The sequence below is a fragment of the Diplotaxodon limnothrissa genome, linkage group LG19 (genome assembly GCF_057381915.1).
Source record: "Diplotaxodon limnothrissa isolate DT_005_m linkage group LG19, D_limnothrissa_male_GT1.1, whole genome shotgun sequence".
NCBI classification, from domain to species: Eukaryota; Metazoa; Chordata; class Actinopteri; order Cichliformes; family Cichlidae; genus Diplotaxodon; species Diplotaxodon limnothrissa.
The window spans coordinates 31,438,072-31,461,396 of record NC_140614.1 but is presented as its reverse complement, the minus strand read 5'-3'; the positions used below and the strand labels follow the sequence as shown (position 1 = coordinate 31,461,396).

Sequence of the window (23,325 nt, the reverse complement as noted above, 5' to 3'; positions counted from 1 at the left end):
AACGGACCAAACTTCAGTCAGGAGAACAACTGAGATAATCCATCCACAATACGAGGTTAGTCATTAATATACTGCAACAACATGGGAATAGAGCCGCTGCCAGAGAATTCAACATTAATGAATCAATGGTACAGAAGTGGAGGAAGCAAGAAGAATGAGTTTAATAAAGTTTGATTTATCTGACTGCTTTGTTTCGCTTAATGTGCCTTATAATCCCGTGCACCTTATGGTCCGAAAAATACGTACTGCACACTGCAGTTTAATGTTGCAAAGCACCTCTTTTTAACTTCAGTGGATATTATACATGGTTATGCTCAGGATATGTCAGCCCATTTCTACTGGAAATGCCTTTTGGTTAAACTTTCAGCAAGGAATTTGCATTTGCACTGTTACATTTTTATAAAGCTTTAATGTACATAAAAACCAGCTTCTTGTTTAAGTGAAAATAAATGGAAGGTTGTCTTTTTGCGCTAGTAATGTTGTGGAGTTGTATTTTGTCTCGCATCAATTATATCGTCGGTTATATCGTTATCGCAAATTTTCAAATATATATCGTGATAAATATTTTTGGCCATATCGCCCTGCTCTAGTATATAGCGCCAAATCATAACAACGGTTACCTCAAAGTGCTTTATATTATAAGGTCAAGCCCCATGATACTCCAGCCCCCAGCAGCTTATGCCTATTGTAGTGTAACTAAGGGAGGTTAAGGGTCACCTGAATTACTGAAAACAATATAACAGAAATTGATGTAAAAAAAAAATGAAATCCATCTCGTCTTGTATCAGTGGTTTAAGCTGCTGGTGGTGATGGTGTAATACGGTGGAGGATAGGTTCTGAACCCCTTTGGAGCAATTGAGAATTTTCTAAAACTCCACAGCCCACCTGGGTGTTGTTGCTGACCGTTTCCATCCCTTTATGACCACATTGGACCCATCCTCTAATGGTCCTTTCCACCAGGATAACACGGCATGTCACAAAACTTAAATAATCTCAAAATGAGTTCCTGAACATGACAGTGTTCACTGGTCTTAAAAGTGCTCCACAGTCACCAGATCTCAGTCCAATAGAGCATCTTTGGGATATGGTGAAATGGAAGATTCACATCATGGATGTGCAGCCAACTGCTATCATACACCCAAATCTCTGAGGAATGTTTCCAGCAGCTTGTAAAATCTGTGCCATGAAGAAATCTGAAGACAAAAGGCAAACTGTAACTAAAGTGGTTGATGGCAGCATACATATGATGGCCAAGATACCACAACATATTACCTGATGGAAATAGTATGCTCCTGTTTCATAATAACCAAAAATACTATCATGATGAATTTCCCTGCATATTTTGTAATGAATACATTTATTATTTTTATTTTATAAATAAAAAAACATATGATTTTGTCTTAACAGTAATCCAAAAACTTAAGACCTTCAGATTACTATGATTGATAACAAAGAGAAGCAGCCAATTGATTCTCTTTGTAAAGTCGAGTTCAGAGAGTTTTCTAACGACAAAGGAATTTCTGCTGTAATCAATAATAAAATTACATGCTTTTTACAATGCATCGATGGATATTAACATTTCCTGCACACGCAACAAAGATTTTTCCCTGCATGTCTAATGTAAAACAAACTAACACATACATCTAGAAATTACTACTAGTTTATTTGTTTTTAGTGACTCAGTAGCGTAGTTTACAGATTCCCTTGGCAAGCAAAATGTCACTGGTTGAATTCCAGCCTGAGACACAAATCCCCTCTGGAGTTATGTCAGGAAGGGCCAAATCAAACATGTGGAACCACCTGCTACAGCAAGTCCTTGTGACAAGGGAAGGGACACACACAAACATTCAAACACATATATGTTATTTAGAAATTATATTAAAACTCAGTGCTCTGTATTGCATGTCCTGTTTACATTGTTGACAGTAGTTCTAAGAATATGAAGTATTTACCAGCTTTAAAGGTTAAATTTTGAGCAGTAACTTCATACTTGTTAGTGATCCTAAGACTAGTAAGGGCTTTCCACACAAACCTGCAATGGATTTAAAAATAGCTGGTGCAACCCAACCCTAATTCACGGTCACACATTTGTCAGTTCCATAAAGCAGATTATATACAGTACATATAACCATATTGCACACTGTGGGAATGAAAACTGCTTTAAAGGTGCATGTTTCTGCTGAATGACTAAATCTGTTCCCTGGAATTTCACTTGTTCTTACCTTAAGGGTTTGCCTTCCCATTGCCACATCTGGTTTCAATCAACGTGAATAAAAACATCTCTCCTTTTAAATTCAAAGGAAGAGAGACATCAGACCAATTTTGTGGGAATCTGTCCCCCATCAAAGAATTTTTACATTTTCACCAGCGTTTTTCTGATTACTCGAGCTGTTGGTTTAGAAAATGGACCGCCTTAAAACCCTTTGGAATCATTCGCCTCTAGAAAATTCAACCAAGTAAAACACCAATCTAACAAAGTATTGAACAGGACTAAAAATACCTTGTGTAAGCAGGGTTGTGGCATTTCTCAAAACACAAAGCTGGTATGAACGTAGAGGGGAAGAAAACAGAGAGGAACGTTTGCGGCTCTGGTAATAAGACAGCAATAACTATTCACATAACAAACACAAATGGTGAGAACCAACCATGACCAGCTGCTGACTTAATAATAATACATGACCACATGGAGGTCCAGTGCAAACTCAGACCACAAGCGGTATTAGCAAACTTAAGTAACAGAAAATACTTTTAAACAAAGTAAAAGGTGTCAAGTATTTCAAAGTAATCCAATACCTCAATTTATAGGTACACTGAATGTAAATTATCATAAATGTACCAGGAGGTCCAACACCGGAAGAGATCACCAACTTACCCCATAAGTATATGAAGATGGGCCGTATGGGTTCAAAGCCCCCTGACTGTCAGCACACTGAATTTAGGCAGGAGCTCTAAGAGTGCTGATGCAGCATACCTGGCAGATCCTGGCAGCAGCACTTCAAAGAGCCATGCTACACTTTGAAACCCATCATACTTCACCCCTGTGGTTGCTTTAAGAGCCAGTGCGCTTAACAGTTTCAGTATGTTTGGCACAAGCCATGAGCCCGAACGTAGGGGGGAGGGGGCTCAGGAAATTCTGTGTTTTAAGAAACAGAGTCGGGATGAAATCAAGACATTTTATCCTAATATCTTATTAAAGACATTTCATGTAGATAATTCCTAACCAAGGGCTCGGTGTTCCGGGGCCCTCAAGAGCTTTTTGTATTGCAAGAAAACGCTAATTTATATTCTCTCTTTAGATTTGTGAAAGTGTAATTCTGAAATGTGAATAGCTGAAAGGCAAACCTAAACAAACATTTTTAAATCTTAGAATCTCTTTTGCAAGAGCATCGTGGGCCAGTTTATTTTCTGATGAATGAAGTGTTTAAACATGATATGGAAAAGCAAATGCAATGTCTGAAATCACACTGTAACTCTGATCCGTCAGAGGACTGCATCGCTCAAAGCGTGATTTCTGTTGTGAATCTATCTGTAAAAATGATATAAGCTATTAATAGTCTCTTTTTAGTTTGTGGGAATAAAAACATTTTTAAAAGGGAAAAGGCCAGACATTCCAGGAATTCCCTGACAGCTCCATACATAAGGAAGGGCAGGACTGGAAAAACAGAGTCCAAAATCAGGGCCAAGCAGTCTGAGACACTGCCACTCACACATAAGCAAATAAAAGAAGAAGATGACACACTTAAGGTTTCCCCTCTTTGCCTATAGGTTTATAATCCTGGTCTGGTGCCATAAGCCATGATGATGCGATCATTTTCCTTCTCTTTCCTTCCTCCTATTCTCAGCGCAGTGAGCCGGGGTGAAGAAGGAGGAATTTCAGTGGGTACTGAGGCGAGAGCCTTGAGTAGACAGACTTTGTGGGTGTTGACATTGTACCACTGCCTCCAGCACCGCTCCAACAGAACGCTTTCAGCTGCCAGCGTGCTCCACATAACGCCGACACTCAGCAGCCAATTCTACAACTACTTATGTCCACGGAGCACAGTTAAAAAGGGGAACAAAAGACCCAATTCCCTGCCTGCAGATAAACTAGCCTGCCCAAAGAGGTGTTGGAAATTCTCATTCCCTTTCCAGAGACAAACTTCTTTAATCTAATAAATTGTCAGAAGCCTTTAAAAAGTCTTTAGAATGTAATGAGCCTCACCAAACAGGCTTTATACTTACTGTATATACTACACTAAAGCACAGTACTTATAGTAATTATAGCATAAAAGTGATTATGCAGACAATCCCCAAGACAGTAGTTTAGCCAAAGGAGTCACACTGAACAGCTTTTCTGAAGCTTTTACAAACATTAATCTTGAGAATAGCAAAGAATATTCATGAAAGTTAAACATTAATTTGAATGCTTCAGGCATTCTTAGATTCTGTGTGTCCTGACTCCAACATCTGTGCACATCTCAAACTTAAGTCTGTCAAAGGAAGGACACGCTGTTTACCTTGGCAGTGAACCCCACTGAGACTGTAATGCACTAATCTGTGTCTGCTGCCTCAGGGGAGAGCAAATAAATAGTACACATGAGCACAATGGTGAAACTTGACCAGAAGCAGCACTGAAGCTTTTGCAAAGTAGCAGAGACACCATATGTGCTAAATGCAAAAGCGAGCTAACAGAGAGGCATCTGTGAACCAATTCTGAAGAGTAAATGTAAATAAAGTGTGCTTTCCAGTGCATCTATATCCAACAAATGCAATTTTCAGATGTGGCTAAACCAATTTTTCTTTTAAAGAACAGAGTCGTATTAAAATGAAATTCCAGTCGCTGTGCACCAAAGGTTTGGCCTTCAGCTTTGGGAGCCCATCAGCCTTTCGTTCTTCCTCCTGTTCCTTCACCTCCTCTTCTGCTTCACTGTCAGGATTTTGGTGAATGTTACTTTACTTACATGTTTGACGCTGTCTCAAGTGTTTTATGCCCAAAGTTGAAACCATACAGCTGTCCATCTACTGGTCGTCTTAAATTAGCTTGAGGCCTTTGCTGTACTGGGACTTTATTTATGCTTACATTCTGTGCATATACAGACTTTACAATGCAGTAGAAAGCATCTCGGATATCTGGATTTTAAGAGTTCTTTGTTGAGAACTCATGTTGGATCCAAACCATTATTCCAAGGGGAGATTATTGTAAGTTATACTTCCTTGGACTCACCCAGTGCTGTTCGGTAGATCTGTTTCAGGGTGAACAGCTCTCACTGGTCCTTGGATTGTAGCAGCTTTAGGGTTCAGTGTGAAGCTCTCTCTGCTCAGCATCTTGTTCGCCAGGTTCAGGTTGGTCAACTGTGGGCAGAGAGGAAGGCTTAAAAACTTGAAGGGAGGATTCATCTTGATTGCATTTTACAAGCATAATGTACTTGTAACCGCACTTTCTGTATAAGTACAAACAAACATCTCGCTAATAGTGATCCCATGTCTAAATACAGAGAAGTGATGAATAAGATTAGGTGGAACATTGTGTTTCTTCATACGCCAATCACCTCCATCTTTCGTATCTGGGGGCTGTGTGAAATGTACACACAGCACATGGCGCAGCCAGTCTCCGCTCAGCACTAAATCTAAGCGGTCCCCTCCCCCTCCTGCATCCTCAACAGAATCAGCTATCATGACTTTCCAGGCCAACAGTGTTTGCAACCACATCAGCACTTGTGTGGCAAAAGCGCCCCAGTACTGCTCTGTGCTAGCCTGGGAATGATGCTCGATGAAATCTGGTGGGAGAATTAAACATAACGCTGCGGTGCTTTATTTACTTTATTTCCTTCTGTGCACTAAAGGACCAATGGGAAAAAAACTGAAGCTGCTGGGCCTTGCATGGCATTAATAAAGAGAGTGTTGGCGTTTTGTTACATAGCTACAGCTCTGGTTTATTGGGGTTTATTAAGGTAGACTGGTCATATTTTTTTATAAAGTGTTTAATATAATCTGCAGAAATTAAAACAACCTTTGGAGAACATGTATTATAACATGTCAAGAGACCAAAATGGGAGTATAGATCTGTCAAAAGAAATCTTTTCACTCAAGGCACAAGCTGTGTATGCACATATATGCCCATCAATATATCACAGCCCAGGAGTATATTCACTTCATTGATGTTCAGCATGTCTGGCTTTACTCAATTTCAGTTTCTGTTTTGTATATGTGCCCTAGCATGAGAGTGAGTAATTACGGAGTCAACTGTGCAACAGGGTGTTGTTCATGTTTACAAAGTTCTCCATTTAGTCCAGCAAGTGATTTAATGACTTCAAATCTCAGTCCTGGAAAAAAAAGCAAAAAGCAAATGTACTCTAAGCCTTTAAGTGCAAAACACTGAACTACTTTACTCTGAAAAATAAGCTGCTGCCATGTTGAGGATTAACTACCGACAGGAAATACAGCAAACACCTTTCAGATAGACAGAATAATATACAGTCATAAGGAAGCCATAAAACTGCCGCCTGTGTGGTCTGGTGCCATCGCAAAAATCTCTGACTGAAAATAAATAAATAAATAATCCAGCGATGCAGAAGAGGAGGTGAAGGAACAGGAGGAAGAATGAAAGGTTGATGGGCTCCCAAAGCTGAAGGGCAAACCTTTGGGAAATATGCGACAAGGTGGTGATAGAGACAACCAAGTTGCCACTCCCCTGCTTGGTGCCAATTTGCCACATTCCTTGATTTATAAGCATCAATTACCACAAAAAAAGAAGAAAAAAAAGGTGGCTGCTTGTTAAGTATCAACAGAAATCACTCCCCCATGGTGCTTCTGATAATGAGACCTCACACAGAGCTGAGGGGCTGACGCTGCTCACCACTGTTTGGGCCGGCCAGCTTCAAACTCCAGTTCCTAGACCCACCCCCATACCAACCCCAGCCCGCAGACTGCAGGCGAGCTGAAGGCTGAAGAAGGAAGGTGCAGACCCTCGGGCTCCAACAGGTCTGCTGAATGAATAAGCAGTTAGATGCCGCCGATCAGCGTGGGGCCTGAGCCAGGTTTACACATCAACAAAGAGAAATATCAAAGACCTCACAGTGAGAGGACTACTGCAGAGAGGCCAGATTCTTCTTCCTTACATGAACCATTACACAGATCAGTTTACAGTTGCTTAATAACTCAACATAGTTTCTTACTCAAAGTAGTTGTAGCTGTTGAGTCACAGGGCTGCAGAAGCTGAGAGCATAATAAACTTACATGTTGTGTCAGCAGGTTGATGTGACTGGAGCTGGCATAGTGGTGAGCAACCTGCTTGTCTGCCAGTTTCTGCAGGGCTGAGATGAAGGCCTGCTGGTTGGACTGGGCCTGGGCGGTCAGAGTGCTCAACTCCCTGAAAGCTCCCACTGAGTTTGACTTGAGCTTACTGGAAGTGCTCCTCCTGATCACTGAGAAAGAAAAACAAAAAGGAAAAGGTGAGAACATCTTTGTGAATTTGATTTGAAACACCAGCACGCCGTGCAGGAAAGATTACCTTGGCCTGCAGATGTGGGTCTAGAGAGCTTCTGGCTATAGATGTGTGTGGCACTTGGAACGGACGAGGCCGCTGCAGAGCCAGCCATGGATGAGGTAAAGGACTGAATTCTTCTGAGCACCTGTGTCGATGGCCCTGTAGTCGCCGCATTTGAGCCCGTGGGCGCAGCCGTCCACAGGACCCTTGGAGGTTGTGTGACCACATGGGCAGAGGTGTATGCGGGAGGGTCAGAAATACTCTCAGAATGGCAGAGGTGAGACTTTGCCAAGGACTGTGCATAAGATGGTGGCTGAGGAGGTGGAGGCGGCGGTGGACAGTGAAGAGGCAGGGATGCAGGAGAGCAGTGCTGCACATGATTGTGCACGCAGTCCAAGGTCACAGGAAAACTGGAGCGGTGTTGAGACGACTGGACTTCTGGCTGGGTTTTAACCATTCTTACTTCAGCCCGTATGTCTTCAGGCAGCAAACAAAAAGAAGGCTGACCATCAGTGGCCTTATTGTCTGAGTCGGAGCTGACTTTCCCTGTTAGGAGCGACAACTCTGAATCCGCTTCCACGGCCAAAGCTGTTCAAAGGAGGAAATAAGCCAGAGCTCCTTTATCATCAGTTACTCATTCCTCAGCTCTGACACACATTTGTTTTCCCGCAGTAAGTTCTAATCATTTGAAGCTGACCTTTTCTTCACCCCAGATGACTCAATCTTTTTTCCTTTCACTGTTCTAGATTCACAAATCTAAACAGTTCCTGTTTACTATGCTTGAATGATAAAAAATTAAAACATGAACCAGATGTACAGTAGAAAAAACAAAAAGCATACATGGGAAAAGAAACAAGAAACTCACATTTAGAATTATCACAGTTTCCTGAATCTCTTGAGGCATTTGCTTCACGAACATCTTTCTTAATGCCTCTGACTTTTGTTCCTAGGAAGACGGTGGCCGATTTATTTTTCTGCGTGTAGAATGTCAGTACTTCCTCCAGGTCGTTTTCACTGTTAGTTCAAGAAGAAAAAAAAGACATGAAATAAATGTGTGTAACAGAAAACTTGGCTCAAAAAAGTTGAGCCAAATCACTAACCTGGCTGCACTGATGTACTCTTGAAACACTTTAGGATTAACACAACGCTCCTCTTTACTAATCTCCTGTTTTTTCACCATATGTTCAGTTTCCTGGGAACATAGAGAAAAGAACAGAACTGCAGATGTACTTTGACTGTTGGAAATAAACAGCTCAATGTCCTTTGTGTTTCAAGCACCTCTCTGAATTGTAATTCTGCAATGACTCTACAGTCTGGGAAGGGGTACCTTGTTATAACAGTGGATAAACTCCCCTAACTGATGGGACAGGATGCGTCTGCGGTCTTGGAGTGGTAACTGCCGACTGGGCAAGACTACCTTTATGTTTTGTTGAAGGTTACTGGCTGCTTTTCTCAGAAAGCAAATCACGAGCTCCTGTAAAGACAAAGAAAAAAAACTTTTATCATCAGTTTCCCGAATCACTGATTCATTGAGCCGTCTCTGTCGTCTTAACTCTGGGTCTGACTCACTTTAAAACACTTTTGAATTTAAAGGTCAGAGATAGGCACGATTTTACACTGATTTTCCTCAGGTTTTTTAAGGTTGCTGATGATGATGATGATGTATGCCATTACAATGCAAACTTTCCAAACAGACTCTCTTTTACAGAGTCCACGTTTTCCTTCTATGTGGCTACAAATGCCACGTGCAGATTTCCACGGTGCAGATGAGTAACAGAGGAATAATAAGGGAAACTGACATGCACACATACATACAGAGAAAACAAAGTTACAGAGTGTTCGATTGCTTTCATTTTTTACAAGGAGTTAAAAAAAAATGCTATAGCTGTACCATTTGATCGTTGCCATTGTCGGGCCAAGCTGAGATGGTGTTGTCTCTGCTTTCTGCTAACAGTCTTTGCTGGACTCGCTGCAGGTAAGAGGAGAAAGCAATACGAGCCTGCACTTTGCTGAAGAGGAGAGGTAAAAGCAGAAAAGAGAGAGGAAAAAGCATCAAAGGCAAAGCAAATATAAAGCAATGAAAAATAGAAATATGCAACAATAGCTGATAACAGAATGCTGTTGGAACACAGTGCATCTTGTCTGTATCTTGTCCTGTATCAGTATCAAAATGACAAACTGTCTTCGTGGCCCAGGTGAACCTGGAGAGAGTACTGCCAGAACATTGTAGCTGTCAAACACAAACAAAGACATGCTATACTATAATTTCCCAGCTTCGTGCACAGTCCTGGCAAGCACTAAGGAATTTCTACAAACTCAGACTTGTTATCGTAATTCTTCCTGAAATTATAATTTCAGGCACACGTTTGAAATGACAGGAGACTGCAGCCTTTGTTGAGTCTAAGTACAGTGGTGAAAGCATATTGTATCTGCGTGTCTTTATTTAAAGAAAAGTGAGTGTCTTGATCCTCAGCAAATTTTGAACCCTTTACATCTGCTTTTATACCATTTTCAAACAATGACTGTTTACTTGTAGCTCAGGAAAAGGAAAGCTACTGCCTGTGCTAATAAACCAACGTTTATTTACTAGACGGTCACAAACTACTTAAATTGCGGGACCTTCTGCAGACCCATCATGAACCTTAACACTTTTTCATGCCCCCTTTTACTGAAGTGCCATGTGCTTCAATCTAAGTTAAAACTGTGTTTTCATCAAAGCAGAAAAAGTTAAAAAGTAAACTATTATGTCTGGACTCAATGGCGTACAAGAATAACACTGACTTTCGTTGAGGCCCAGCCAGTCAGAGGTAGTGAGAGGAATTAAAACATCAACACGTGTAAATGTTCGTCCTCGTTTCTACCTGCAACTTCACAGTACTCCTTACTCAATGAGGACGAATGGGAGCAGCAGCCCAGAATGCAAACTGACCTGAGTTCCCAGCCCTGTTGAAGGATGTTGAGCAGGTTGACTGTAGGGCTGGCATTGTGCACGGCTGCCTCTGAGCTGGACTGAGCCTTACTGTGGCATCGCTCCAGTGGTGTGGCCACTTGTTTTCTTTGCTCTGCTACCAAAGCCTTGTGCGAAACTGGCTCAAGAGCTTGTTTCACCTCCTCCTGAGCACACTCCTCTCCCTCCTGACTGCTGTTCTCAGTCAGGGAGGCCTTGGATTCCTTCCCTGAGGTATGCAACACAGCAAGAAAAGACAAATGTCAGTTGCATCACTGGCATTTGGGATAAAATACACACATGCACTCAAAATAGGCTTTTTATTGTTGCTGCAATGAAATGAACTCATACAGAGTCATATTTGGCCAACCTTACCGTGACACAGGGGAGTTATTTATTGGAACCAAAAGTGCATTAGCGTGAGATGTTGTTCTACTTAGCTACACTCTTCCTAGTTTTGGAAAAAAAAAGTTATTTCAAACTGAAGGAGAAAAAAAAAAGAAAGAACACATTGAGTTTACCCGATTTTTTCTTCCTTGCAGCAGAGCCATGAGTCAGGTGGCGCTGTCTCCTCTTTCGTGCCTCCAGAGACAGCAGCTTCCTCTCATACTGGACAACGTGACAGCCATGGACCACGTCCACCTGCAGCTGCACATTCCCATTCACATTCCTGCGAGGCAGAGCAAGACGTGTCAACGCAATGATAATAACAACAAGAATAATGATTTATATGGATATTATCAACAAGTATAAAGCAGAGAAACAGCTGTAAATTTCAACTTTAAGTTAGGTACTGCAGCAGCAACCATCTCCCTGAACTCACTACCTAATGAATATGGAAAATCTTAGCTTAGTCGGGGGACAAATCTCCAGTCAATACAGTCAAACCTGTGGTTAAATTTTGAAAGCCTGCGCAGATTCAAATAACCTAAATGAACGTTGTACTACAATAACAAAAATGCGGTTCAATAAAACGGCACAATTCATCTGTGACTATCTTTCCCTTCCTGCCCCCGAATCGATGCCACAATGCCACAATGCCACATAGACACAGGCGCGCGCTGGAAAAGCTGTTCGTCTCACCTATCCAGTCAAAAGACCAAACAAATGCCACGTTACAATCCCACCATTTCCACAAACTGATGGAGAGATTTATTTCCCATCCCGACCACAGTGGAAATGCTTACCTTCCATGGAAAAGTCTGTTCGCCAACACGAAGTTCATTGATGTCTTGGACTCAAGATATCCTCTGAGAGAAGAAGATAATAAGCAAATTACAATAATCATAAAGGCAGGGGCCCCAGTGAGCTCCAGCGTCTTTATTTGTGGCAAATGTGTTAAAAATGAGACTTCTGTGATCCTGTGGAAGGAACGGGTCTTAACTGCACCAATAGCTCCCCAGACCGCTCAATAAAACGCTTTTAAAAATGCCACAAAATACCCTGCTGCTAACGGAGGTTTAATCATGCAACTAATCCTCATATAGGAATATAAATTTTAAGCACAATGATGGATTTCCTCTCTTAATAGGAGTTTAATAGCATTTTAATATAAAGTCACTGTGGGATCATTTTTTTTGGAACATAGACTCCAACAAGTTTCCAGTGACTCTGGAGCTATATCGTAGTTTGGTGGTTAAATTAGCAAATGCAAACAGGAGTCGCTTAGTCTGGCTTTAAGCTAAATGTCCTGCTTATCTGAGCACAGTATCAGTAATGAGTAACATTACAGACAAACTTCCCTTGCGGCCTACAAGGGATCTGTCTGTTCTTTCCTGGCTCAGATTACCCATAGAGCTCCCATGTATCCGCGGTGGGGAAGATCCTAATGAAACCTCCTCGTCTTTCATACTCTTCCTTTATCCTCCGCAGCACTCTGATCTATATTAGTGAAGGAAAGTAAAATACCATCTATTAAAAAAAAGAAGCAATGTTTATACAGAAAAAATACAGTTACACAGCCTATACTAAAAGTACTTTACACAACATCTTTATTAAGACCTTACCTCCTCAACAGTTAGGTTCAGAGTGCTGTCTCCTTGGCCATGCTTAGCTCCTCGCTTGTCCTTAAGATCCTCGGTTTCTGAGATGTTGGTTGACGTCGGCCTCTGTCGCTACAAGAAGCGGAGACGATGCAAACAGTTTTTGATAAAAACGGTGTAATATGTTTCCTCTTTTCAATCCAGTTTTGTTAAAGCAAATCAGGTGCTTCATAATCAGGATGAACAAAAGGCCGTAAGGGTAATCCACAAAAATCTATTTGTATGTTAAGTTGAAAATGTAGAAGCTACATCACAGATAACCAAAACCCCGTTCTCCTCTTTTGTCTTCGCCACAGAAATAGAGTGCTTTTGTTAAGCAGTGGCATTTCTGGTTGTCTCCCTGCTGCATGCACTACTAGGCTGTGACTGACAACTTTGGCATGCAGTTTTGGAACTCGGGCCAGATAGAGGGGCACAACCCTGCATGATCACATATAAAATTTGTCATCTGAATAGCAGGGGGATTATATTTAATTACCCTGACACGGATAGTGGGGATACAAAGGCAGCCAAAAAGTGACAAGGCTTAATCCCTCAGAAAAGGTCTCAACTGTTGCCCCTGATCAGAGTGAAGGGATAGGACAGGTTCTCTATGGGCCCCTGAAGTTCTTCAACAGCTAGTGTTTGGCTTGATTTAGGTGTGCCTGAAGCATCGGGAAGAAAGTTTTTCGACTCATTACGCAAAGTAGCGCATTGCGGCTTGTTAAGTGCTTTTGCTAACGAAGCTTTGACTATAAACGCAGCATTAAGGATTTATATAAGCCATCTGTCTGTCCCTGTGAAAAATTGCTTTAGCCACATAATCAAATAAGCAAAAAGCAGCAAGCGATTTCTTACCGGTAATGAAACAGGCATCAGGGAATTGCAAAGGGACAAAGCAAAGGAAGATTAATACGTCTGAGTCAACAAAAAAAAAAGCTTACCACTCTGCTGTGTGTAGTGGCTGGATGTGCAGAAAAAAGTTTCTAAGAGGAAATGGGTGAACACACTGCATCAGCATTGAGCCTGTATCAAGGCACATACAGACAACATCCAAACCACATCAACATACAACAATGAAACATTGTTACTTTATGTCTAAACAGGCCTTTTACACAATATAAGGTGGAGCAGAAATCTGTCTGATTTCGTAATATCCCTCCAGCAGGTCCTTTGCCAGATCTTAGTGCAGTAGTCGAGTGGAGGTAGCCAAGTGTATTAGCTGTTGTGGCATCATTAGGCAACAAGGCCTAGAGAGAGCATTAGTCACTTGATTAGAAATGATAAAACAATAAGCCACTGAGAGTGTAGCACTTACAAACTGAGGTCACTCAAACACTGTAATTGCATTAGCAGTTGTTTTGCATTACAGTGAGTTTTCCATTAGGGTAAGAGAAGAGCTCAGTGGCAGTGGCAGGAATGTAGTGTAACTACAGAGACATGAAGACAAGAATGGGAATGTTTCACAAGGAAGGGTGAATGAGTGCAATGCTTGGCTTGACGGTTGTGTTCGCGTGTGTGCTGGTGTCCACCACTACCTGTGTTCTTTGGTCAGAGCGAGGCTGTCTCGACAGGGGGTCCTGACACACAAAGCCTGCAGGGATACAGAAGAGCCATAAAGGGGCATGTTTATGACATCAGGTCTTAAATATGTTACATTCCCATGACCTTCATGTATTGCATCAACTTCTTAATGTTTGTGCAAGAAACCAATGTGGAGCATAGAGCGACAGAAAGGCAATAAATTAAACAATATCATGCTATATCAAATACATGAATTTTTTAAAAATACATTTAGGTCAGAAAGAAGTGTTTCAAAATAGGGACCCACTGCAGCATAATGCAACCCAGGCCCTGATGCTGAATGGGTTTGTTTCTTAAGCTACAGTCACACTATAGAAAACAGTAGTTGGAGATCACTGTACAACTAAAATTACTGCGACTATATGCAAGGAACTTGCAATATTGTTGCCTTTGAAATGCCTGCTTTGAAGATGGGGAGTTGGTCTGTGACTACTCGCAGACAGTTGAAAACTTTGGTGCATCAAGATGAGTTAGAAGAGTTAGTCCCTTATGACTTTACAACTGAACAGGGTTAGGTTGACAATTGCATGCAATGTGTTTGGGATAAATTGGTAATTAAATGTGAGGAATTAGGAAAAATCAGCTATTTAACAGCAAATTGGCAAAGATGCTCAGCTGCCTTGCTTTTACATAGGAATATAACTACTTTAAAAAAAGTTGGCAACAAGTTGAGCCAAGTCTCCTGCAGATGAATTCTGCTCATCAGTGCAGACTGATTCATAGTGATCGCAAGAACTGGCATTCAGTCTGTTTTTGTTTATAAATTAAACATTATTATTTTCAAACCTTTGCGACTCTGTGCGAGACTGATTCTAACCCTGCCTGGTACAAGGTTACTGGGGCCACACCCTTGAGGCCCCAGTAACCTTGGGGCCACACCCTTGAGGAAGCATGGAAGTGCTTGGTGGCTAAACTTTAGTCCATTCGGCCCATTCGGACAAAGCCCAAAGAGGCAACATGTGCCCACCTTCTTTTGGGTTCACCACCTGCAGAAGGCACTACAGGGTTCAGGTGCAATGTATGGTGGGTGGGTGACTTTCAAGGGTGGAGGCCTCGGCAGTCTGATCTCTAGCTGGTGAAATAAGCTCTTTGGACATGGAACGCCACCTCTCTGATGGGGAAAGAGCCTGAGCTAATGTGTGAAGTTGAAAGATACCCACTAGATATAATTGGGCTCACCTGAACACACACATTGGGTCTAGAACCCATCTATGGGACTCTGCTCCAATCTGGAGTTTCCCTCGAGGAGAGGCAGCAGGTAGGGGCACTAGTATCCCCCCAGGTCCCTGCCTATATGCTGGGGTTTTCCCTGGTGGACAAAACAGTTACTTTCCACCATGTGTTTAGGTTAAGGATAGGAAACTGAATGTCATTTACACTTCTTGCAGATAATGGGTGTGGTGCTCAAGGGTGGGGACTCCATTTTCCTCCTGGGAGAATGTGGCTGTATTGGCTTCATCAGGTGGTGGCCTCTAGATTGCACTGGAGTAGGTTGGAGCTGAGTGTGAAGCGGCAGAAATGTGAATTGGCACCCCAAGTCTGAATCCACGGTTCTCAGCAGGAAAAGGGTGGTGTGCCAACTCCAGGTCAAGAACAAGATGCTGCCCCAAATGGAGGAGTTTAATACCTTTGGATCTTGTTCACGAGTGATGGGAAAGAGACGTGACAGTAAAGGGACCAAAAGAAAAAGACCGTGGATACAACAGTGTAAATGAGCTTCTGGCTAAAGATGAATGGGCTCTACCTTAGTGAATTCAGTCATTTACTGTAGGAGGGATTCAGAGTAGAGCCATTACTCCTCCACATCGAAAGGAGGTTCGGACATCTGTTCGGACAGGCACCCCTTGGGCGCCTCCTGTGCAAGGTCTTCTGGGCATGTACTACCATGAGGAGCCCCAGTCTTAGCAAGACGTTCCCACCCTGTCTAAAAGATTTAAATCTAGAATCTTTTGTTTATTGATTCCCACATTCCTTCATAGCTAACTAGTTGTCACAGTGACCTTTTAAATAAATAGGTTTATGTTCTATCTTGCTCTCACACTTTGGGTGAATTAAATCTATTGACAGCTTAGAGCTCTGGGCTATTTATTCTACCTCATCCAAGCCGTCAGGTAAGTTTCAGGCCCCCACCATGCTCTTGCCTAAACACGGCAATTATTACAAACACTGGTGACAGAGAACTGACAGCTACACGCAAGCAGAAAATTAATGCAAATGGAATGCTGTCATTATTTACAGGTCTGGGAGGCAGCCCAAGTGTTATCAGCCAACAGCGACTTAGTTTGTTTGGTACATAATAGATGTGCTATGTTTTACATGCCACCGCTTATTTTCCCCAGACGCGCAGTAACGTCTCCGTCCAAAGATAACTGGCAATTTATGATTCTACCCTTTCATTTAATGAGCCAGTGGAGAGGGTTTCAAGCCACAGTATGGCCTAGGGTTAAGACGCACATGCACATGTGTGCACACATTCACTCACATGGGCGTAATCACCACTCCTTTAATATCATTAGGCTGTGACCACAGATAGACTTAATGGTTCGGTGCCATTTTAGATGGACGCCTGCTAATCAGTATGCTCTGTGTAAAATATAACTGGTAACAAGGATAAAGAAGAGTATTAAGTAAAGTTAAATAATCAAGATCTTTTTCCCCACGTATACGGATTTATTTTGTATCTACAAAGAAAAGGATAAAGTCTAAAACTATGTGGGCTCCTATAGTTTCATATCTGAAGTCTTCATCTACATGAGAATTTATAATTAAGAAGGGAGGAAACATAACAAAGACACAGTATCTCTCTTTCCCTGCAGCAAACATTAAAAAACAATGTTGATCTCTGCCTTGGGCCAGGCTTAATGACCACAAAAAGTAGGCTTACGTTAACGTTTTTTGTCTGCAAGTCATTTAATGTCAATTAATGAAAGCTACGATTTGTTCTTTCAACAGTGGAGCGCCCATTAGGAAGCCATACAGCTATTTTTGGCACTTTGCAAAACTCAACTCGTGGAATGCAGGAAAACATTAAGCATTAAACAATAGTCGACTGTCTCCACTTAAAACCTGCTGGTTAAAAGAAGCAACTAGCAGTTATGGCTTTTAGTGACACTAGCACAGAAAAAAAGCATACTTGCAGCACTTTTCGTTTCATGTTAGCCTCGCCAAAATAATGTCTTTTCCCCAAATATATACTTGTGCAATAAATGCTCACTGAATGATCTCTTAATTGTGCCTAAGTATTTTTCCATCCAGAGCTTAAGCATGAGTAATGCAAAATTTAACCTTAAAGAACATCTAAATCTTCAGTTCAATTTGTTTATAGGCTCTGACTCCTTGTTACTCAACAGTTAATCTAGCTTCATTCTGCGTTGCGATTTGTATATTGATGGCTTACTGTAGGTGTGGAACGTCAGCGTTATAGTATTTTTAAGATTCATACTGATACGATATTTGGTGATTTAAAAATTCAATACATTGAAAGATATGTTTTTTTCTTTTAGAGACATAAAACATCAACAGACTTCGCTAATATTTTATGTGTAGTTATTTATAAGTCCTTATTAGGATAATATGAAAAGGCAATAAAAAAATAATCTTGTTTTGTTGTCACAAGTTGTGAATTATAACAACTATTCTTTTTGACTTTAGTCAGATCGATGCCTACAAAGTTCCAAAAAGGCTCCCGTAATTGCCCTTTTAACATTGTTAACATGTACCAATGCAACTGTTTGCTTTAAACCTGACATCTGTTAATGTTTACTTTTTCCCCATAACTTTTAATGTCGATATTCTCCCAAGATTTGTCCTTTGATTTTTATTTAGTGGCTGATAATATGGAGATACAGACATGTAAATGGACTGGTACTTATATAGCGCTTTTCTATTTAAGCACTCAAAGTGTTTTCTCACTACAAGCCCCATTCACCAATACCTGTACACATTCTTACAAGGGCTTTTATCTATGCCTAAGCCTAAGCACTTGCTTCCTAATAGTCAAACACCAATGTGTGAGGTATCAGGGCCTGAGGCTACTTTAATTCACCAGCATTTCCTATGCAAGTCTACATCAAGCTCAAAGTGCACATTTTAAATGAAGTGATTGTCTATAAAGTCCACCCACTTGTGCAAAACTGTGGAATTAAATATAAGCTGCATTCATTCCTGCCGGATGCACTCACCCACAAGTGAAAACATGTCTGCAATCATGCTGGCCTTTATCTTTAAATCCAAGGGAGCATCACTGTAAATAAGCAGATTTCACAAACAAAAACATTATTGGCATATAATGTCAGACTAAAATGCTCATCAGTTGAGTGCCTTCAACATGGCACTGAAATTAGGAACATTTTACAACCTTGAGATGATTAAAAAAAAAACACCTACAGCTTTACATTTTACATGGAGAACTACTGCTCAAGAGCACTTTAAAATAATAAAAGAAAGGCTGGCTCCTTTGAAGCAAACTATAATAAAGAAATGAGGGGTGTCTCAATACTTTTGCAAAGTACTGCGTGTTTTGGAAAAGAGATCCTCCTGAAATAACAAATGACAACAATTTAATACAGTAATTGAGTCACTCACCAGGCTAGGGAGGGAGAAAGGTTCACCTCTAACAACCAGGGTTTGAGGTTGGAGTCAATGAGCACATCAAAACCATACAGTTCTATAGAGGGAAGCACAAAATGAATCAAAAGGTTTTACTGCAGACAAAGAAGTCAGCAGAAACAGGATTACTAAAAAAAAAAAAGAAAAAATCTCCCAGATCTGCTCAGTTAAAGGATGAAGGATATCAAAGTCAGAAGCACTTCCAGAGTTCTGTCATAACCTCATTATGTGGCATCTGGCAACATGGCCCATGACTTTCTGCTATTGATTACACGCATGTTATATACCCAATCATTCAAGAAAGAAACATTTACCAGTGCCTGCTACTGAGGGACTGGCTCAAATGCTTTAACCAAGCATATATATACACATCTCTCATGAAGATTCTTACATAAGATGGTGGCTCAAAAACAAACTGTCCAGCAAATAATTTTGGTTGAGAAGGTTAAAGTCAAATGTACATAGTTTCATTAGATATTACCTAGAAGGACACTGCCCTAATGGTCACCAGAAAGAGTTCCAGCACCATCATAAGTTAGTATCTTTTTAACTTGGAAAATAAATTCAGATACTAAACTGGGACCATGACTTACAGTGGCAAAATCTAGGGAATTAGAAAGCCTTAGACAATATATTATTATAGTATATATTTCACCCCAGTTATAGCTGAGCACTGAGTGACACAATAAAAAAGTGGTCAGGCAGTTCCCCATGTAAAAATTAATCCACTCTACTCCAATTTTCTCTCCTGTTTCACTGACTGATATATGGCTCACAGTGGCAGAGTTGCCCTATGTGCCATATGAAAGCTCTCACACTGTTCTGGGGAGTGTCACCCAATAAGCCAACGAGCCATCAGCCCCAGCAGCAGCGTGCAGGGAAACCGCAGTATTTTACAGGGATAGCGTGAAGCCCAGCCAAAGAGGCAGAGAAAAAATCCCTCTAATGGCACTTCAAAAGAACAGGCTATGTTGAGAATAGGCCTGGGTGGCTGGAGGTTTCAAAGCTGCTGTAAGCAGCACTGTTTGTTCTAACATCTCAGGTCAATGCCAGTGTTAAGCACACAAAAGCCAGCATGACAGCCACCAGTGGCCCCAGCTTTACACTCAGTATCACATTGATAAAACAGAGCAGATCAAGTTTAAAAGGATGAGTAAATGTAATTATGTGATGTTGTATATAGTTAAAAACTCGTGAAGTTAACCATCAAACAAACCATGAGTTGTATGAGATGTGTATAGTATGTACACTGGAGCATGTCTAAATAACTTGCAGATGTTGGAACAAAAAATAAAATCCTGGAGGCAGATGTCAAGTAAAACTGCTTGATATTCATCAGAAATGGTCAAGAAGTTTTGTTCATTTTGGTAAAAAATGCGGGTCTCCATTTATTACTTTCAATTCATTTTAGAATGAAATGCATTTTGTATCTGAGGACAGATGTTACATTTCCTTTCTGTGAGTGACAAATGGGTTATAGGAGCATATGCTTATAAAAGGTTATATGGATTTCGTTATATGGCGAAAACATGACTCATACAAACATGTCTGTTTGGTGTATGTAATTTATAGGCTATCCGCATGCAATGTAAAGCTGTCTGCTCATTCGTGTTTGAATGAATAAACTGTTTCTGTTGAAAAGAAATGCAACAGCCATGCAGTTTTTGTAAGAAACAAATCTGCTCTGGACCAACAGAGAAAATATGTTGAACTGAAATTGTGGCATAGGGTTCTTGTTTGCTGTAAATAAAATTATTTTCAACATTAAAGGAACAGTGTTTAAAATCTCTCCACTAGGTGTTAATAGATTTCAGATTGCAGTCAACTGAATACTGAATTCTCTTTTATTATGGTGCGTTGCTGAATAAGTCGGAAGTTCCCATTCAGAGATTTTTTGTGAAACGCCCCCTCAACTCGGACTGAAACTTGAAAAATCAGAACAAATCGACATACCCCAACTTAGTAATCCAAGAAGGTGGTGCTGAATTTAAATGTTTGTAAAATTGTGAATTTTTAATCTGTACTTCCACTGCTAAATAAGCCATACACAGAACTGATCAGGCTCGATACATGAATGTGTTTTTTAAGTGCAAAAAATAAGTATGCTGTATTTCTAGTGATACCTAAATGACTCTTCCTTGCCAAGAACCAAAACAAATCCTGTTTCTCCTAGCTTTTTCTGGAAGATCCTAACTTGGGAGTGTTCCGAGGTATCTGGAACGCGGCATTACCTGTCTTATTTCAATTCATAATCCCAGATATAGTGGCTGTTGTAGGACAAACAACTCTGGCTGTTGTTCATGTGTAGTGAGTATAGGCGGTCAGTCCTCTGTTTACCTCAGCTGTCTACATGCTTTGTGTCCACATCGATCAACACTGGAGAAGGCTGAAAAGGTCTGATAGAACTCGATGAGTCAGTAAAGCTCACTTCTGTCTACTGACAGCGATACTATAAGTTGTTGAGAATATCCTGAATAGCTAGTGACTGATCTCTCGCCACATATATAAAATTTGATTAGACGGAACATCGATGTCCATCTCAGCCACTTTATTCGAGATGATGGGCAACATGTTGAAATCCACACACTGGCACCTGCTCCTATATATTTTTAGTGGATTAATTCTTTACATTCATGAGAATGTATCAGTTTGCTAGAAGATTTAGTTGCACATTAATCTATGTATATTAATGAGTCCAACATTCTTTTTTCTATTAAATAACAAAGAATGACTTACTGTACCTTTGAATGAGTTTGTTAAATGTAATTTTTTCAGGACACACCTTGAGAACATTTCTTTACATCAGGGAAGCACAATATCACTGGGTCACTGTATATCACATGCACTGAGAGCTGAACTTATGGTAGTGTCATAGGGTCCAAATTGGTGAAAGTGCAAACACTATTTTCGTGATGGAAATGAGCAAAGTCTGCCTTACGCCCACAAGCCAAAAGCTGCAACATAAGCTGCCACTGCCATCTTTACCTTCTTTAACTTCTGCGGATGGACGGGACCCCCACTGCTAAGCAGTGCTCACTTAGCAAAGCATTTTATTTTCCACTTGCTAGCTTTATACCATTCAATCCATTTTATAGGAAGATGGGGAGAGAGTGTGTGTATCATAAAGCTTATAGACAAGAGCGCTGGAATAAAATGGCTTAGCTTACGCTCTCACTTCAGTGGCACCACAACAACAGGGAGAAAAAACAACAACAACAAAAGAAAAAAAACAGGAGGTGTTACACCACCTCACCGTCCCCCCCGACATGCAGGCTCCATGTGTCACAAATTTTCCCCCAATTAGTAGCAGACGCCATTCCTTCCCTGTGAGCCTGTCGAAGCGCTCACTGTTAGGCACGTTTGTTCTGCGGCTCGACCGCTGCCAGGGGAACACTTTTAAATGTGCCCACAGAGAGCCCACAACAAGCATCACAGACAAGCAGACGAGAGGCAGCGAACATCCACATCACACCCATTAAAGAGGGAGGGAGAGAATAAATATGACAGAGAAAAGGGATGATGAAGAGTTTTTTGAGGGTTTTTTTTGGTGTGCTTTCTTTTTTGTTATTGGATGGGCGCTGCTGGAAAATTCACCACAACAGACAAATGCCCAAAAACAATGATCTCCCCCACCCTGCCCATGCAGCTTGTTGGTCCACAATAACAACATCAACATAAAGTATTTCCTTCATGTGTGTTCTTTTCACAGCAAGGACAATTAAATTCAGAAATAAATTAATGGCGCTGAACTGTTTCACTGCTGTCGCAAGGAGCTTAACAGGCACGCCTCAGAGCCACAATCGAGAAAACACTCCCAGGACAACAAATTAAGTCGCTGTTAACACTCTATAGCGTTATAGTGGGACCCAAAACCATTAATCATTCTCGAAAACACTCAGTTACACAGCAGCTGCACTGTCATCATAGGAACACAAACACTGTGCCGCAGTGAAGTGTGGGAGTATCTGACAAATGTAAGACAGGCAGAGTGGTTCGCAGACGGGAGATCCAACCACACTCAGCACTTAATGAGGGACGTTCAGTGAAACATAGGACCAGTAAGTGGAATGTTTTGTGTGTAATAAAATAGGCCTTTGGCTTGGCTAATCAGATCTTAGTCAAAACATCTCATAATCAGCATCTCTCAGCAAAAAACCCTGTCCATTAATCACACAGCAGCGGTAAAGAGCTGCATGGGTGGCATTTTCTCTCCACGGACACACACTCACACACACACACACTTACACCCACTCCTTACAATGTAAAACGAAAAAACTGCTGTTTTTATTTCTTCCCACATGAGACATTACGGAGCTATAAAAAGATTTTGTTACAGTATGTGCATTTAGACACACCGTGCAATTCAAGCAAAGGGAAGAAATCCAATTGGAAAACAATAAACATTGTATTAAAGCCATTAATGGACATTAAAATGGCAGGGAACAATTTGCAGTAAATTAAGATTATAATGTGCTTTATGGTCTCGCATGGCTCCCTTCCAGACAAGCAACAGACTGTATTAAAACTCTAAACAATGGCTGCTTTTATCAGCACGTTCATTGAGCTAACACACATGCATTTGTTGCCACGCATTCTGACGCTTTACCTGTTTACTATTACAGGCATGCCAGGAAGAAGGCTGAGGATAGTGGTGGCTGTGAAGTGGGAAAATATAGTAAGGATAAGTGAAAGAGGAGAAG

At 41.0% G+C, this 23,325-nt stretch overlaps 1 protein-coding gene across 1 annotated transcript in view; it reads right to left on the bottom strand.

The window, feature by feature from the left end:
* The window catches only part of ttll5 (tubulin tyrosine ligase-like family, member 5), a 62,707-nt gene that overhangs the window by 16,442 nt on the left and 22,940 nt on the right, over window positions 1–23,325 (bottom strand). The window contains exons 13-28 of the mRNA XM_085343313.1: window positions 18,602–18,683; window positions 18,199–18,260; window positions 13,972–14,027; window positions 13,378–13,419; window positions 12,419–12,526; window positions 12,202–12,293; window positions 11,600–11,662; window positions 10,934–11,082; window positions 10,395–10,641; window positions 9,357–9,474; window positions 8,793–8,939; window positions 8,566–8,657; window positions 8,331–8,479; window positions 7,490–8,053; window positions 7,216–7,403; window positions 5,204–5,331 (exon numbers count right to left, since the gene is read on the bottom strand). Coding sequence (XP_085199439.1) covers window positions 5,204–5,331; window positions 7,216–7,403; window positions 7,490–8,053; window positions 8,331–8,479; window positions 8,566–8,657; window positions 8,793–8,939; window positions 9,357–9,474; window positions 10,395–10,641; window positions 10,934–11,082; window positions 11,600–11,662; window positions 12,202–12,293; window positions 12,419–12,526; window positions 13,378–13,419; window positions 13,972–14,027; window positions 18,199–18,260; window positions 18,602–18,683 — 2,287 coding nt within the window. The remainder of the gene's footprint in view (window positions 1–5,203; window positions 5,332–7,215; window positions 7,404–7,489; window positions 8,054–8,330; window positions 8,480–8,565; window positions 8,658–8,792; window positions 8,940–9,356; window positions 9,475–10,394; window positions 10,642–10,933; window positions 11,083–11,599; window positions 11,663–12,201; window positions 12,294–12,418; window positions 12,527–13,377; window positions 13,420–13,971; window positions 14,028–18,198; window positions 18,261–18,601; window positions 18,684–23,325) is intronic.